This window comes from Ornithodoros turicata, chromosome 2 (assembly GCF_037126465.1).
Source record: "Ornithodoros turicata isolate Travis chromosome 2, ASM3712646v1, whole genome shotgun sequence".
Taxonomy (NCBI): Eukaryota; Metazoa; Arthropoda; class Arachnida; order Ixodida; family Argasidae; genus Ornithodoros; species Ornithodoros turicata.
In genome coordinates this window covers 131,689,786-131,707,474 of record NC_088202.1, presented here as the reverse complement: position 1 = coordinate 131,707,474, position 17,689 = coordinate 131,689,786, and the positions used below count along the sequence as shown (strand labels likewise).

The following is a 17,689-nucleotide window of genomic DNA, read 5'->3' as shown; positions in this document are numbered from 1 at the left end:
TTGTTTTCTTTGACTTTTTCTGATAATTTCCCTTTTGTTGCCGTGCGATTGTATGTGTTTCTCACATTACAATGCTCTTTTCTTGTTTTCAATTCATGTCATGTATATTTTTTTCTTTTCTTCATGTACAGTTTTTTTTTTGTGATTGCATAGATCGTCTTGTTGTTAGTGCATATTGTCTGTATTTGCATATTGTATTATTGTATTTGTTATGTATTATGTATTTGTATTATGTATTTTATGTATGTATGTACATTATTATTATGTATTTGTATGATGTACTGCGTGGTATACTTGTCTGTAAATATGTAAGTACGTATGCGTGTCATGCAGTTTTGTTGCTGATGTTTCATCGCGTGTACTGCGTGGTATATTTGTCTGTAAATATGTAAGTACGTATGCCTGTTATGTTTGTAATGTACCTCTGCTAGTATCCCACTGTATATGTATTATATATATGTCTGTACATAATTATTTGTGCGTTTATGTCTGTATTGTATCCACTGTGAGTTATGTGTATTGTGTGCGCCAACACCATGGCCTTAGCGGCCGTTCTTGGGCACTAAAAAAATCATTATTATTATTATTATTATTATTATTATTATTATTATTATTATTATTATTATTATTATTATTATTATCGTATCTATTTATAGTGCATTGTATTGTATTTGTGTGCGCCAACATTAGGGTCGTCACGACCGTTCTTGGGCACAAATAAAACATTATTATTATTATTCATCGCTACACCGCCGTTCCTTTACCCACATCATTTTTATTGGTCTCTCGATGAGGAATTTAATAATATTTACATATTTCACACATATTGCACGTTGTCGTCGACCTTCCACTCATTAAAAAGTCATGCACGCACTCAAAGTAAACGTAAAACGCCGCATGTAAGAATATCACAACTAAGAGCAATTCAAGAAAATAATAAATCACCGTCACAACGACAGAGAAATATGGCGTTGCTCGGCATCTTGTTGGTCTGTCGACGAGGAATCTCTGATACTGACACATGTTTCCAATATTGCACATTGTCCTCAACCTTTCACTCGTATGAAAAGCATGTATGAAGTCACGGTGAACGAAACACACAGCCTACGAGTGTCACAACTAATTCCTTAACGGTACAAACAATAATAAATAACTGTCACAAAAACACGAAATGTATGACGTTGCTCTTGTTACTCAGCAGAACAAACGGGAATTGATACCGGCAAATACTTTGTTCTTATATGAGGAATTCTGAAATATTGACTCAGTTAAGCAGCGCATTGACAGGTTTCTTTACTGCAACTCAAAGACTGCAAACACAGGTTTGAAACGAAATACGAAATTTGTAGCATCTCTTGCCTAGTTTGTAGGATCCTCCAACATTTATTTACCCCCCCCCCCTTTTTTTTAAATAAAAGCCTCGTGTGGACACGCAATGTGCGTACCTGAAATTGGCAAGGTTGTAAAATAGGTTTTGAAAGAAACTGTCTCATGACGTCTCCAGTCCCTATTAAATAATCAAGCAGGGCGATGTTACTTCTCATAAAGCGCGTTAACGCTCGCAGTGTGGCCAATAGGCCCCGCTTTCTCCGGAAATCATGAGTGAGCGTTTGTTGGCCTCGCCCGTGTGATGTTGTAAAGTTCTGTTTTGGGAATGCACACTGTTAAAACAGCCAACTGGCGTACAGAACGATATCGTTTATCCTGACTTATTTGAAACACGACGTGTCTTCAGGAGGCATTTTACAAGATGTGAAGCGTCCGAAATAGGCGGGTCCATCCAATTTTCCAGAAATCGGGAGAGAGGACGATGTCATTCGGAATGATGATTGGCTAAGAGCGAGTTATTGTAGCGTGTTATACCACTTAACGCCGAGTACTGCTGTGTTTGGGCGAAAGTGTAGGACCAATAATAAGAAATGGACCGGCCGATTAGAGTAGTTACGGGTGCTCTCACTGGCCTCGAAGGCGTAATCGTGGTATACTCGTTTCAACGGACACACATGAGGTGTATTAGCATTCTTGCACGCTTAGAAACCACAAGTCGCTCTCAGCTCTATTTATCCCGAACTATACTGCTTTGTACACGTTTGGCACCCAGCTGGACACGCAATGACACCATTGAGATGAAAGGACGTATAGAGAGGAATGAAAGACAAGACAATTGGATAATTACCCACTATTACCTTCCTTGTCCGTTCTTCCTCAACCTTAAACTCCAATACTAACTCCAAATTATTATTATTATTATTATTATTATTATTATTATAACTGCTACCAGTTGGGCGGCTTGGTTTCTCGATTATTTACAGCATTATGCGTCATATTTTACACGTCATACACGTTATTTTGTCAATATGAAACATTTCTATATTCCTTATACATTTTAGGCAGGGACTGTACAGTAATATTGCGCATGTTCTACACAGATATTTGATTCTATTTGTGTTTGATTAAATTTATAATTTTCAAATTGCCTTCGCCGCTCGGCACTTACGTCAATGAGAAGTGCTGCGCGCTGTGGTCATTCGCTCGCGTCCAGCTTGTTTAAATACGCCATTAGGCGTTATGTGCCAATCATATCTTCCATACTATGTATTTCCTACACAACACGCATTGCCACGTGTAGTCGTGTGTACCATCTGAAGCGTATACCTCATTTACTATAGTTCAGCGTTTCCACAATCGGTGCACCACAACTACGCTTGTTCATGATCACAGTTCAAACAGTCTCATTGAAGAGAGGCGCAGGCTACTTTCTATCACCAGACGAACTGTCCTCATCATCTCTGGTCTGCGGTGAGGATGACACGGGGCTAGAAGGGTTCGCACCTAACACCATGGATCGCTGATCACATGGTGGACCGCTGGCAAGGAATCCTGGCCCGAGGAATGGGTTGAACGTGGGACCAGATGCGAGATAATGAGGTGGCCACAAGCCTTGCCGTTGAGCCAGCTTCATCCGAGCTGTCATCTGTTTCTTCCATTTTGTCCTGAGGTTCGAACAAGTGAATTGTTTTGAGAAACGTTCATGTCAGGTATAGGGAATGTGGCAACTGAAACTTGAGAATAGGAAATGAAGCAACAGTTGGGCCGGTTGGTACGGAAGCATCAGGAAAGCAATTAACAAATACGCGGGACAAGAGGACACACAGAACTAGTCGGGTTCAAACTATTTACTACATGACCAATCTAAACAATGCTACATACAGAAGGTGACTGTCGCGAGCGCCCTGTATTTGTTGTCGCTTTTGTGATGGGGGGGGGGGGGATGGGATATATTTATTAGACGAAAGGAAAAAAAATCGGGGGAAAGGTCAGCCAAACGGGTCGTCGGCTTGCTATGCCGCAACAAAAGAAAATTAATGAAGATGAAGATAGTAGAAGAAATAAATAAAAACGAAAAGAAAAGTATGAAGAAGAAAGAAAAGAAGAAGAACGAAGACGAAGGAAGAAGAATAAACTAAATAGAAAAGGAAATAATTGGGAAGTAAAGGATAGACCAACAAATGGTGAAAGAAGGATGAGACACATTAAAGACAAAGATGACAAAAGAAAAGATGACAAGCAGTGAAAGCATGATGGGATGAATTACAGAATATGACTTTAGACGACTTAAAAGCATGAGGTTCATGCGTTCAGGGTGAGAGTGGGGAACTGAAGAGTGAGATTGCGCGACTGGATTGATGGACTGCGAATACAAATCATGTGAACTCTTGTTCGTGCTAGACTTAAAGAATATGACGTTTGAGATTTTACAATAACTGACAATCTGCACGAGATAACGTGAATACGAATTCATTGACCATCAGAGAAAATAGAAATAACACGTCTAATTGACCATGATTATTCGCTGCTTGCTTTCTCCCATGGGAACTAAGCACGCAAGGCACCGTGACAGCACTTACTAAAGAACCGGTTGTGCTCTATGTACACCCCATGCTGACGATGTTGTCGCGAAGTTCTGATACAGAATTATAATAAAACGCATGCAGAAAAAGCTACGGGAATTACAAACGCATACATTAACGACAACGTTTCGAAGCATGTAACTGCGAAAGGCGATTACTGTTCCGAGCGCAAATTAGTGCAATTTAAACATCTAAGTGTTTTTTTTTTCGCTATGCACTATGGTTGTTACAGGAAGAGAGGACACTTAAGGCGCTGCAGTGCGTCTCCGCCGTCGCACGCCATGTAGGAGCACTAAGAGGACTCATGTGATTGTTCACTGATTCATCAATTCCTCTGACACATCAATCATCAGGCTACCTATCGGGATTCGGGGGCGACCATGTAAAAGTCTTTCGCTGAGCAGTGTCTTGTCATTGCAAAATTCAGTTTACAAGAAGGCCCTAAAAATCAGCGTCGTGCGGAGCAGCGCGTGCCTTGGTCTGATGCCATGAGGTAGGGAGTGGGACATGTCACTCTGGCGCCAGCCCTTTCTCTTGGAGGAAAGGTAATTGGAGTAGATCTACACGTAAGATGTGTCCGCCGATTTCTGTGCCGACATGACACACGTGTCGCGACTGGGGATACTTTCGACCACCTGGGGTTCTTTTCACGTGCGTCATCGGATATCTACATCGAATGGGTGTGTGTTATACTATTACTGTAATACATTTTGTATTAGTATTACGTATTATAATACGCATTTTCAAAAAGTATTTGTGTTGGAATTATAATATGCCAGGTGCGTACAGTAATAATATTTTGGTATAGTAATAATACTGTACAAGAACATGTATTATAGTACCAATACAGTAATAGTTCTGAAACAGTGTACTACAAGTAATACACCAATGCTGGTAATACATCGTTTGGATTACTTTTTGAAAATGAGTATTATAATAAGTAACACTAATACGAAAATGAAATGTAATTCAGTAATACGATTCTAATGCAGTGTATTATAATACGTCATCCCCACCCGTCACACCATGCAGATCACTCCTTTTCCTCGTGCAATTTGCCGCGTTCGAAACCGGTACACTTATGGAGGGAGCTTTCAAACTTCCTTTAAATAATAATATTGGACATAACCTTATGAATTTTGGACTTACCCTTCACAAAGACGTCAGTTACACAAATACACGCGAACTTGTGAGCATTTTTTTTCTCGTTCTGAGCATTTTATATGCAGTTGCTATAACTCACGTACCTTCTGTTCTGAAACCACGTCTTGATCTGCACCTCCGTGAGGTTCAGTGCAGAGGATAGTTCCATTCTCTTGCTTACGCTCAGGTACTTGTCGACCTGGACATAAAACGTGCCTGTGCGTCATTTACAAACGAGCTCTCATTAGATGTAACAAGTTGGAGGGCAGCTGAGGTTACCTTGAACTCCGATTCGAGCCTTTCGAGCTGTTTGGCGCTGTAGGCTTGTCGAGGTTTCCTTTCTACACCTGGCTTCCTGGGCCGCCTTCCAGAAGGTTTCGGAGCTGCAATTCCACAAAGCTCTGCGTGTAGACATCAGACACCACGACATCAGAATGAAAGAAACCTAAAAATAAGTTTTCGCAAAAATACGGTGAGTGCTCGAACAAGTATTCTGTTATGCCTGACGTACGGGTGCTTATGTGATGTTTATGTGAATAGGGTGCAAATGCATGTCCAACATGATGTTGTCGCATTTCACCAGTGCTGATCCGGCGTGAATAAAGAGGTTATTAACACAAGTGATTTGCAAGAGGGGTAGGAAACTAGAACGAATTATTCCAGAAATGCTTCGGAACATCTCTGGGCGTTATTTAATCACTCCCTTTATGGGAAACGTTCCCTCTTTTCACCCACACTACGCATTTCGGGACAGGGTGTGTAAACCTAGAAACAACTTCTCACATCAGGGTTTTCATTTTATGCTTCGTCAACAAACAGACATATTTTCGTAAACAACAAAACAACAACGTGACAACGTAAAACTGTGGGCTCATTAAGGTAATCATGGGCGAATTAATTAATACAAGGCCGCCTGCACACAACTTCGTTGCCTTCGAGAGAGGCGCTCACAGACTGCAATGATTTGATTCCCGTATTTCCCTTTCTGTATTACTTGGTCCTGTGCGCCACTCCCGTCAGTGCTGCGTCTTCCTCCAGACGACAGTCCTCATGAACAAATTAGGAGTTGACCTTTCATGCAGACTTGTACGTATCTTGAGTACGTACTCAAAATCCGGTATTTTGGTACTCTACTCAATACCTTTTTGCGACAAGTATTTTTAATGTATTTAAAATACTTTTTTCGGTATTTGCTACTCAGTACTCAAAATACTTTCCTTCCTCGTCAAGCCATATCCAGCACGCTTCCCGCCGTGCCGAGATTTTCAGCTCACTGGAATTTAACCCCCTTTTTCTTCGTTTTCTTTTTTTCGTGAATTCGCGAATCTGTCATTTATCCTCTTGTACAATTGTCTGGTCCCAAGCCTGGCCTTGCTTCTCAATAGCCAGCTTCGTCAGAAAACCGTTCCTATTCACATTGCCAGGTGAATCACCAGGGGATTAGGTACAAGATAATCCCGGCATTTATTTCCTTGGTCATCAAAGCAATAAACACGTCCCAGAGGTTGAAAGACCCGAACCGACATACAGGAGGGATAACGAAGTTTTGGGTCAGAACATATCAACAAAGTTTACTTGGGTTCACCAAAGTTCACCAAACATTACTTGACACCAAGACGTTGCAAATGAAAGATATGCATGGCTGATGAAGTTTATTCCTTTCATTTGTAAAGCCACGTTCAGAATACGCGTTTCACTTACTGCTAATACTAAAGTACTTTAAATATTATCTTAAATACTTCTTAGAGTATTTAGTATTCTACTCAAATTACTTTCAGTTTTGAGTATTTTGTACTCTATTTCAAATACTTTTTCCGTAGAGTATTTAGTATCTTATTTTAAATACTTTTGCGCAGTATTTTGTACAAGTCTGCTTTCATGTCATCTACACTTCACGTCTTCACCCCATCCTCGTTATCTTATATGTGTTTTTGCTTCATCTTTGTATACTATATTTTTCTTTTAGGAATAGCAAGCCGACTTTCGGTCAGGCTGACCTTTCCGAAATAAACGTATATCCCCCCCCCTTATTTGGCACAGCTTAAACTCAGTGACCATACTTGTCGCGCGTTCTGTTTTCAGAAGTTTGTTGTGGTTGCTAGTGGAGCTCGCTGAATCGCACAGCATGAATTAACCTAAACGCACCGTATAAGCAGCGTAAGAAAAAAGATGGAGAATATCCTGTGATAGCTGGAAGACTAATGAATACCAACATTAGACCATGGGTTCCTGTTGGAGCAGCGTTTAATGTGCGACTGCGGCGGTCAGCTATCACATATCCTTCATTCGATTACCTCCATTTTAAAATCACGTGAGCAATGGCAAAATAAAGGGCGGAACGGCAGACGTCAAAAAAATGGTTCAAATGGCGCCAAAATATCACGTAATATGGGAGCAAATGATGCCAAAATGGTGACGTTAAATGGAACCGTCATATTATATGGTGTTCACGAAGAAATATGCAATTATATGGCACGAAACATTGTGAAATTGTGTCGTTGTGACTGGTAATGTCTAAGCCTAAGCCTAAGCTCGCGTAAGGGGGCGCAAAAAAGACAACTTTTGGGGAGCAAGGGGGGGGGGTGCAAATTTCCCACTTGTCTCTTAGAAGGCGAAAAGTAGACGCCGGCACTGGTTAGGGTGTCTGTTCGAACGCATTTAAAAAATATGCATTTTGCATGAACTCCTGGGCCCTAATGATTACTAAGTGTCCAAATTGAGTTCCTTAATATAATATGTATAATAATTTGCAGTCGATTTACACGATGGGTGAATGCGCCATTATATTTGTGTGGCGACATGTGGAGCGCGACACCTTGAAAGACATTCAACCGAGGTGATGTGATTTGAGGTGTTTTCAAGAATTCCGTCCGTTTTCGCCTATTCCCATTTCGCCTAATCCAACATATCGGATTAAAGAGCTGGGAGGGGTGAATGGCATTAGGCGAAACGGGACTGCCATCAAGTGGGCGTTACGTACCAGCCCCTACCGTTAGTGACTGACGTGCGCAAGAAATGAAATTCACTCATGGGTAAACCTAAATACGGAATAAAAAAAATAAAAATAAATACACACACAATTGATCACACAAAGAGGAAACAAAGTTTATGGAAGGTACTCGGAGATGTGCAGCATTTTTTTTTCTTTTTTTCGGTCGTTGCGAGGTCTCCCTTTAAAGAAATGCTATCACAATTAAAAGCCAGCTGGCATGTACAGTGTGTGCAAGCCAGGCTGGCGGAAAAAAAAAAAGGAAAGGTTGGCCATGATCTACATGTGGGGAGTAATACATTCTCCCGATCTCTGAACATGACGCTCCCAAAGCTTTTTGAAGTAACGCGTGCACCGTCATGGAACTGTCACGGCGTGCGTCCATCGCTCAAGTCATGTTTACGTTTCAACGCAGCTATTAACTTCACCTTTCGTTCAAATGGACGCTGTGCACGATATGAGAAAATCGACACTACTTTCTGCCACACCAACCGACGTCTATTACGTGCATTCAGTCTTGCACGCGAGGTTATAATAGCGACACTCATGAATATCACCGCTTTTATTGCAAATTTTAAATACCAAATAACATTTTGGGGTCCATGTCACCACGTTTTTGTTGACGCATGCAAAACTCCCCAGAGGACGCTCGTGCGTGTACTGTGGCCGGAGCCTTGTAGCTCAAATAGCTCTTTTTTTTAGTCTGATCCTCAAACCTCGTTCAATGTTTAGAAATTATTGGAGCATATTTCCATGTCACGTATCCAAGTCGAGGTCTTGGGTGTTGTCCGGTGCCTCCGCGGTGTAATGCATCTCTCCAGGATAATTGGATTAACAGCAGCTCAACCCGTACTATTCAATTATTATAAATTAACGTTGCATTAAATGAAAATTCCTTCTTTGTCAGGATATTTCTTTTTTTCACTCTTGGAAGCAGATTTCAAATTCTGGGGGCTTTCGTTTGCTCTCCCCCATGCGCAGGCCTTGAAGACATCGGGGCAAATATCGGAAATGTCGGAATGAGTGCTTCATCCTAGGTACACAGAAAACACGACGCAACACGACTGATTAAGTTGAGTCACTCGTGTCGTGTCATCATTTTTTCTGCAGTCACCCTCCTTCACCAGCTAATACGCCGTTAAGCCGTTTTATCAATGAATGAGTCCGTTATATATATATATATATATATATATATACTCATGGAACGATACGACAGCACCAGAGGACACGTGTTTCGCCGTGTTTGCAGCTCGTCAGCCCTAGGTAGCTGCTATATATATATATATACGCTATAGACGTATCCCTAAAAGCCTCCACGTACAATGCCCGTCAAATGCAACCAATCTCAAACGTGCCTTGCAAACGGTGAGACCACACCACACACATCACACCACGTGCTCCTGTCGCACTCCGCCCTAAAACACACAGCTTCGTTAACGTTGCTCCGAAACATATGGTACCGTTCTCAACCTCAACCTCAAGACAAAAACGACAAAATGCTTCTAGAGGATTGCCTACCACGTGCAGGTGGAGTCGACAAAAGGCCTATTCCCTTTTCCCTTAGGAGGAGCTGTTTTAGAGGGCAATAAACGTTCGCCCAGAAAAAGACCTCACAAGTTGCGCGACGTGTTTGCTTTCTCCTTATTCTTCCCCTCAATGCACAGCAGCGGACAAAAAGCGACGGTCAAAGGCGCTCTGTAAACATATGTGTTCAACACCGCGGGCGTAGTGCTGTTTGGCATGTCGTTAAAAAAAATCCCTGTCTGGTGAGATGTGCAAATGGGAGGCTGTGTTTGGCTTTGCCGGTGTTCCTCTCGCAAACCTTGTATAGGTGGCAAGGCGGTAACGATCTATCGTAGTATTGCGCTATCGGAATCATTCCTGCTGCCGCTGTCATATTTTCGATATAATGTACGCCTATTAGATGCATGGCAATGCCCCGTTCACATGAGAAAAAAATTATTATTATTGATGAATGTCATCAATACATTGAGCATGTAATCTTTCAAGTTGACCTTCCAGGTTTGACGTGCGTGTAATTATCATCACTGTCACTGTCAATCACGGTACAAGTGTCCTGCGCTGTCCTTTCTGTCCCGCCTATTTCTTGCGCTTTTTCAGAAGAAAAGACTGCCTACAATTTTAGTAAAATCCAATTTGGTCTCTTTTTGCCTTTCTTTCTTTCCTTTTCATTTCTTTCCTTCTTGTCTTTTCCGTTTTTCCTTTTTTTTGTGAAATAGCAAGTCGGCTCTTTGCACGGCTAACCTTTCCTTTCTTTTTTTCTTGATAAATATATCCCCCCCCCCCCAATTTGGTGGCATACATCAGTAAGGAAAAGGTCCTCCCCTCTGTTTATGACAATTTTCGGCTGCTGCTCAGAGACACATTTCATGACTTCGTAACGGCAACACATTGGTTTTGAACAGGGGTCAGATTCGGGAAACTCAGACCAACTCTGCAAAATGACTTCTTTTTTCGGAATCCTTGCGGGAATTCATACTCAAGGGTACTATTTTTATTAAGTTAATAGGCTCCGCCTCTCGTTTTCAACAAATCAGGTGCGAGAACGTTGTCACTCCGCCGCCGTTAAGAATACACCGTTTAGAATCCCATATGTTCAGAATCCCAAACAGCGCTATAGCGTAGCGTTGCATGCGTGCCCAACTGTGCAGAGCTCCCAACGGCGTGGTGAACCGTCAAAAAAGACATGCACTAACCTAACCTCTGGAAACTAACCTAATCTAACCAAATCCTAATGACTTCTAACGTGACCGCCGGCTAAGCCTAACGGATTCCAAAAACCTGGCTTTTATTCACGACAATGACTTTTACTGACGTCAAAATCACGCAATATACTGCGAGGTTTGTCATTACTACGTATTACTCAACGCTGTCATCCCGCCATTCTTCATATTAAATCTTTAATTAGAAATCTGGGATGTTGAACATGTGGCATTTTAAACGGTGGATTCTTAACGGTGTGGAATATCGTGGCATCCCCTGTTCCGTAAACGTTTGTCCAGCACTGTACATTTCAGCATGTCAAGAGACAGTGCGATACGGTTCGAAATTACGGTTGCTTCGCGATGGTGTTGTGTAGGGAAGTTTTGCTTTAACAGTGAAGTGCAGCTATAGTTCAAGCCATTTACACTTTGCCTTTCATGGATTCCAGGGAGGGGGCTATTTTTAAATGTGGGGTGAAATCGGATGCTCTAGATATATTTCAGTGTGATTTGGTTATTTTTCTCTCTGTCCAGCAAGAGGTCTGCAGTTAAACATACATTACACGCAGATTATAGTCACAGACACATATATCTTGTGACATGAACCGCCTCAGCGGCGAAACATCCCATTACATCATAATTACTTATCTGTTGTCGTTGTGACATGAAATGTGCTTCGCGTAATTTATTGTTGCACTCGAATAATATTTACACAAATTTATACATAATGCAGTGCACGTGATATGTGATTCAACCCGAATTCATCCAAAGCTGAGTCGGGAAACAATAATCGCGAAGAATCGTGTTCAACCGGACTAAGACACCTCCTATATATACTCCCAAGCTGATTCTGGTACCTGCCCCGTGTCGTCCGCTTGCCGGACACCGAGCCGCATCATCTTCCGTGCCTTCCCACTTCGCCTATTCCCATTTTGTCTAATCCTTTTTAGCGGAACCCATCCCCTAGCATGTTCACTCGCCCCGAATTCTAGAGTCCCATTTCGCCTAATGTATGCGGTAGGCAATCCATTTCGCCGACTGGCCCGTGTCACGTGGACAAAGACGGTGGCTCCTTGTCACGCAGCCAACAATATTTGAGATATATTTATCTGTCTCACTGTACTTGCCCCTACCTGGTTAGATGTACACACTCAGACATGAGCACTGCTATAACAGAACTTCACCACATAGCACGCTCCTAGACAACCACCATTTCAAATGATATCATTCTGTGTCCTGATTTGTTCAAAGCAGGGGGAGGCGCCTATCTGCTTGTATTGTTGAATCTATATGAGATGAGCTTATCAACTATATATCTGTATTTATTGACTCGATTTATTTTATGTGACATCCTATACGTCTTGATTTGGAAATATAAAGGGTCCTTGTTTTGAGACTATCTATGGTGTCGACCCATGAGCATTTCTTGCAGTCGTCAATCACTAACACAGCGGGACGGGTAACAAGCGCCCACTTGGTTGCTGTCCCGTTCCGCCTAATTCCATAGCGCGGTGGTCCCATCTCGCATAACGCTACTCACTCATCCCACCTCTTTAATCCCATAACTTAGATTAATAGCTTAATTAGATTAATATACTAGATTAATATACTAGATTACCAGATAACTAGATTAATAACTTCGGCGTAATGGACGCTCCGTTATTCAAATGTTCCCACGTAAGCATATACTGACGCATGCAGCACTGACCTGCTAACGTGAAGAACAGTGGCCTGCCTAGCCATCCTCCCATTCCTGGTGTCGTCGAGAACGTCCCGGCAGGTGTACCATGCTGCGACGTGATCATGTGGCCCGGCGAATGTTCTAAGGAGGACACATAATCTCCGGGCATACCCGGGCTCATAGCAGGATGATGTAGGGATACGGCAGAATGAGCAGCGGCTACAACTGGGGTCGGCCGAAGACAGCCCTGAATCATCTGGGGAGCTCGTTGTATGCTTGCGGAGTTCGGTAGCGTTGTCGGTGGCCTTAGGTCAGGGATATCCTCGTCTCGTTTGTGAGAAAGAAGGCTGTCGATGGAGAACTTGGAACGCGAAGCGCAGTGACTAGAAGGAGGTGATGGGGACTGACGGAGTGAGGCCGATGGACGGCCGGCGGGGTATTGCACCACATGCGTTCGTTGGCCATTCTGCCTGCACAGAGAGGAAGGTTGAGGATGAATTGCCAACAGAGGTAAAACATTTTGCTGCATCTTTTGGCATTAGGCTTTATAGGGCGGTTACGTAGTCGTAGGATGTCACGTGGTGGTTTGCTCTGCAAAGTCGTGGACGTACGTACACGGTGGATGGCCCTCGGTGTTCCCATTTCCCTTTCGTTTTTATCGAGTAACCACCTGCGAACAGATGCATCTAGTGGACTGGGCGGCTGAACTGAAGTGCTGTCGTCGACAGCCATTGTGCATGTAGAATACCTTTACACCCGCACGGTGGTGTCTGCATGACCCAGTGGTGTACCCATATGCCCCACCTATGTGGTCTGCGCGTTCTCTATCCACTTCATTTCGTTCCCATCTGGGATGGCGTAGGGTATACCAACTCTAGCAGTGAAACGCCTGATGTCATCGTGACCACCACCACCACCACCACTATCATCATCGTTATCATCATCATGTATCGATAGAAGAGACAGGGCGCTGACAAGCTGGTTCAATTCCTCACACCTCCTCTCCGGAGGTTTTTGGATATATGGAGCATCGGTACATTAAAATTTTTGCTGTGTTTGAGAATTTGTTGTGTCGTCTCTTCATCCCTGTCTTGGGTTCACCTCCTTGATCATCATGTATGTCAAAATCGAGTGCGATCCGCTCTGACGAAATCGGAGAACTATTTTTGGCAAGGTGTGAACAAAGTTATGCCAAAAATAAAAATATATAAATAAAACAAATAAACATAATAATATCAACACAAATAAAAAAATATATGTGACCCACTCTGTGCAAACAGGACATAAGGGTAAATGTATCAATAAAATTTGGTTTCAACGTAAAATCAGATTGCGTATAGTGACGCCAGACCCGATTTCAAAGCTTGCGCCCTTTCCGTGGGAGCTTTCGCGCGTTTCACTTACGTTATAGCGCGCCAATAAAAAAGGAGAGGAAGCTACACAAAAGAGCGATGCACACGAAGGCACAAAACTCGCATCGACCTCCATTACGCGTTCACTGTTGTCCTAAGTGCAGGCCTGTGCGTTTTGTCATCAAGTACACTCTGAAGAAGAAAACTAGAGAGAAAAAAAAAGGAGTAACATAATATAGTCTTTTTTGCGGACTAAGTGCATTGCTACAACCATTAGTCCCTCTAGTCCTTCAAGTACATTGAAGTTCATGAATATTTTATACTGGGGAGTAAATTCCACCATCAGGTGAATTATTGTACATTGCGTCGCATTAAGGGTGGATTAAATTGCGCGTAAAATTATGTCCATGATATTATCTTTTAATCGTCTCAAGGTCAAGCTCGATGTGAAATAACGTATCTTGGCTGTAAGTAGTGGCATACTTTATGCTGCACGCTGGCTATGTGAGGGATATTAATACGTAAATATTGCACCGTCAACTCTTTAGACACAGTTCGGCAAAGAGACGTCACGGTAAGGTGTTGCCTATAGAGAAGGATACGGTGGCGGAAAAGCAGCGCGGCATATAGTATTTACGTTACTTTCATTTGGTAGCGGCATCGCGTTACGTTTTCAAACTTGTAGCGACTCTAGTATTGCGCTACTTTTTTTGTGGGGTAGCGGTACTCAGTTACTTGGTTTTGGTATCGGATACAACACTGGGTGACAAAAATGGGAAGTGTAATTGCTATCGAGGAGACTAGAAGCTGTAATCACTCCCGAAATTACTCTCCCCCCCCCTTAGAGTATAGGCCTGTGTTCGGTGTAAAATATGTCTTCCTCATGTGATAGCAGAACCAGCTCAGGGCTGCGTAACATAGACTTTTGAAGGCAATTCGGGAAACTTAAACTTCATCGGGGTTGGATGTCTGTAATTTCTTGTCTGCTGTCACCATGTAGCATTGCTATCTTCAACCATTTTCATGTACTTAGACAAGCTTTGGACATCAGGGAACACATGCACGCACTCTACCTGTTGTTGACTGAAGATGAGTATCATGTTTATATATTGCGCTTGTTGTCCACCACTACAACCTAATGTGCCACCCATCAAATATAATGTGCAACTGGTATGGTACAGCAGCAGCTGAAATCCGCCACCGTTCTCCTGGAGAACGTGCACCAAAAGTGTTTATTTCAACCTCCTCTTTTCCTGCCCCTGTTCCTTTCCTCTTCAACCTCTACATCAAATATGTTTTTCCTAATTCATTGCCACCGTTAATGTTCTACTGCGACGTGTGGTTTTTCCCTTTCCGTGTTTTTTCTAATAGCCATGGTGATGAAGTTGAACATGGCGTTTATCCGCTCACCCTCCTTTTGACTTTACTTGTGTGTGTGTGCGTGTTGAGAAATTATATTGGACACTTCGCTCGTTTTAATCCATAGGGCGCGAAACCTCGCAGGTACGATTGATGGCAATTAGAGAGGGAGCAATTTTTTGCCTATGTTTCTCACGATTTCTCGACATGTATTTTACGAATAAGCGTTTGAATAAGCATTAGAATGTTGTCGCATGTAATGTTTCATATCATGCATATTTCACTGTTATTCACCGCCTTTGTCAACTATATCTGCCAGTATATTAGGTCCCTCGCCTGTGACAAGTGTTCCCAATGTTTTGCACTTACTGTATTTGGAAATTATGAGTCCAACTTACCGTTTCTAACATTAGCCTTTGTGACCTCACATTTTTCTCTTCTAGAAACCACTGCCCAAGCAGCGGTGTGCTTCTCACACAGCAGCTGGCCTCTGACATTAATCCGTGGAATCATTTTACATCCCATTCCTACTTCTCATATTTAAAGAAGGAAACCAGCTACCCATGTTACTTGCATCAATATGTAATAAGGCTTAATTTAGAACAAAGTGGTTACGGGATGTATTGAACATGTCACCCATGATTATGGCCTTTTTAAAATGCGTTCAACCAGCCTCCTGAATGCAGACACACGTATCGGGGGGACGTAATTATAGACAAATATTGCAATATAACCTAATGATGGAGCCCAAATTAACTTTATTTTTCCAACGAATGTGTTATGTCGTGGTACATGGTACTGTGATGGTTAAGATTACGATGTTTTTCTCAATATTTCTATTTGGCAAATATGAATTAGTGTAATGACTACTAAAGTGTACAGAGAAAGCAAATAAGTATGGTGACCTCTTTCGATGCTTGTGAGCTGTTTTATGCAGTTTTTATATACGCTCTTGTTTGCCATAGAGTCATCCAATGGTTGAAAATATGTCCCAGTATCAGTGAATTAGTGTAACGATCGAAAACGCCACAGGCCTACATAACAAAAAAAGACATCATGCTACTGTTAAAAATGATCGCTTGTGTGACAGATAAAAATGATACAGAAGGTGCACAAACTTTCTGTTCCTCTCTTTTTTTTTCCTCTTCCGTCTCCTTCAGCGACGCGTGGTGTCGAATGCCAATTAATCGGAAATATTCGTACGTACCCAGTGCAGGGATGGGCATAAATACATTTTTTTGGCAATTAAATATAAATACAAAATATTTTGTTGAAAGGGGTATTTAAATACTCTTCATAAATACTTTCCAACATGAGTATTTAAATGCAAAATATAAATACAGTATTTAAATACCGCAACTACTACCATAAACACTGTGAGGAAAATGTGATCTGGAATTGCAGAAATAACGATGATCATAACAACAAATCAGCAACCGTCAATAGCATTTATTTGTTAGATTAATATCACGACGATTTTAACATTAGAAGTTTCTCGAAGACTGCACCTTTTAGGCATCTTCTGTTCGGCCGTACAATCGGATTCGCAAAGGAGAACAACATCTCCACAGGTGCCGATGAACAAATGCTTCTATTAAATTTGACGAGGATGCTTTGTACAACCAGGTAATTGGGTAGTCGCGACAGTTGTCCGCAACAACTTGCCTCTAAAATGGCTTGTCGCATGCGCATGCTAGCGCAAACACGGCATAACTGCGCCCCCAAACTCATTCTTCTTCCCGAAAGGTCAAATGCAAGGCAACTTTAAGACACGAGTCAGTATATACTGTATTTAGGAGTATTTATAAAGTATTTACAAAAATAAATACCCAAGAATTGGTATTTAAATATAATTATAAATACATTCTTCGAGTCTGTATTTAAATACAAAATATAAATACATGTATTTATATTTTATATACTGTCCATCCCTGAGTCCCAGTGACATCTGGATGCATGGGGCATTCACAGTCTTTTTCTTTTTTTTTAATCTCAAATGTCCTTACGAACGTCTCTACCAGAATCCTACAAAAGCACAACGAGGACATAAGAGGCTGGTCTCGGATACGTTCTTTTTTTTTTTTTTTTTTTTGTTTCTGGTCTTATGAGGACGCCTGCACAGGTGTCGAAACCGTACGAGTAAGTTTTTGTTGCCTGTTGTATCAAGCCAGTGTTTTGTCGTTTTTCGTCATATTATATTTTGGCAAAAAAAAGAAAAAGCAGATCGGGGAAAAAAGGCAGCTTCGCTACTAAGAAGTTCCGTATGGAGCACGTGAACTGAATAAAGCTTTCCCAAAACGGAGATTGCTATGCGAACAGGCTCCGAAACAACGATTTCAGCCGCCAGGGAAAGGAAATAGCCATGTGGCTGATACAATTATATCCGAGGTTGATTTCCAGTTGAGGCTTACACTAAGAAAACAAAAAGAAAGAAGGAAAAGCAGTAAATTGGGAGGGGCGATTGGAACTTCGAGTCCTCAAGATTGCAAATACTCCACATTTTAGTTCTTTGACCCTGACATTTACTCCCC

At 41.9% G+C, this 17,689-nt stretch overlaps 1 protein-coding gene across 2 annotated transcripts; it reads right to left on the bottom strand.

Annotated features, from left to right (window-relative positions):
• Positions 1-2,299: 2,299 nt before the first annotated feature.
• Positions 2,300-15,022, bottom strand: LOC135384055 (brain-specific homeobox protein homolog). Of its 2 annotated transcripts, none has more exons than XM_064613304.1 (5): positions 14,873-15,022; positions 12,475-12,913; positions 5,334-5,455; positions 5,159-5,253; positions 2,300-2,993 (listed from the first exon to the last, which is right to left on the bottom strand). In XM_064613304.1, exons 1-5 carry the CDS (start codon positions 14,948-14,950, stop codon positions 2,753-2,755), a joined length of 975 nt encoding a protein of 324 aa, XP_064469374.1. In that variant the 5' UTR covers positions 14,951-15,022; the 3' UTR covers positions 2,300-2,752. The 2 variants fall into 2 exon arrangements, with proteins under 2 accessions (XP_064469374.1, XP_064469375.1); XM_064613305.1 differs by having other exon boundaries at positions 5,334-5,437.
• Between the last annotated feature and the right edge of the window lie 2,667 nt (positions 15,023-17,689).

Coding starts and splice junctions, on each gene's coding strand:
- LOC135384055 (XM_064613304.1), bottom strand. CDS start 14,950: ATGGGTGGCACATTAGGTTGTAGTGGTGGACAACAAGCGCAATATATA. Junction 12,914..14,872: donor TCATCTTCAGTCAACAACAG/GTAGAGTGCGTG, acceptor CTGTGCAGGCAG/AATGGCCAACGAACGCATGT. Junction 5,456..12,474: donor ACTGTTCTTCACGTTAGCAG/GTCAGTGCTGCA, acceptor GTCTACACGCAG/AGCTTTGTGGAATTGCAGCT.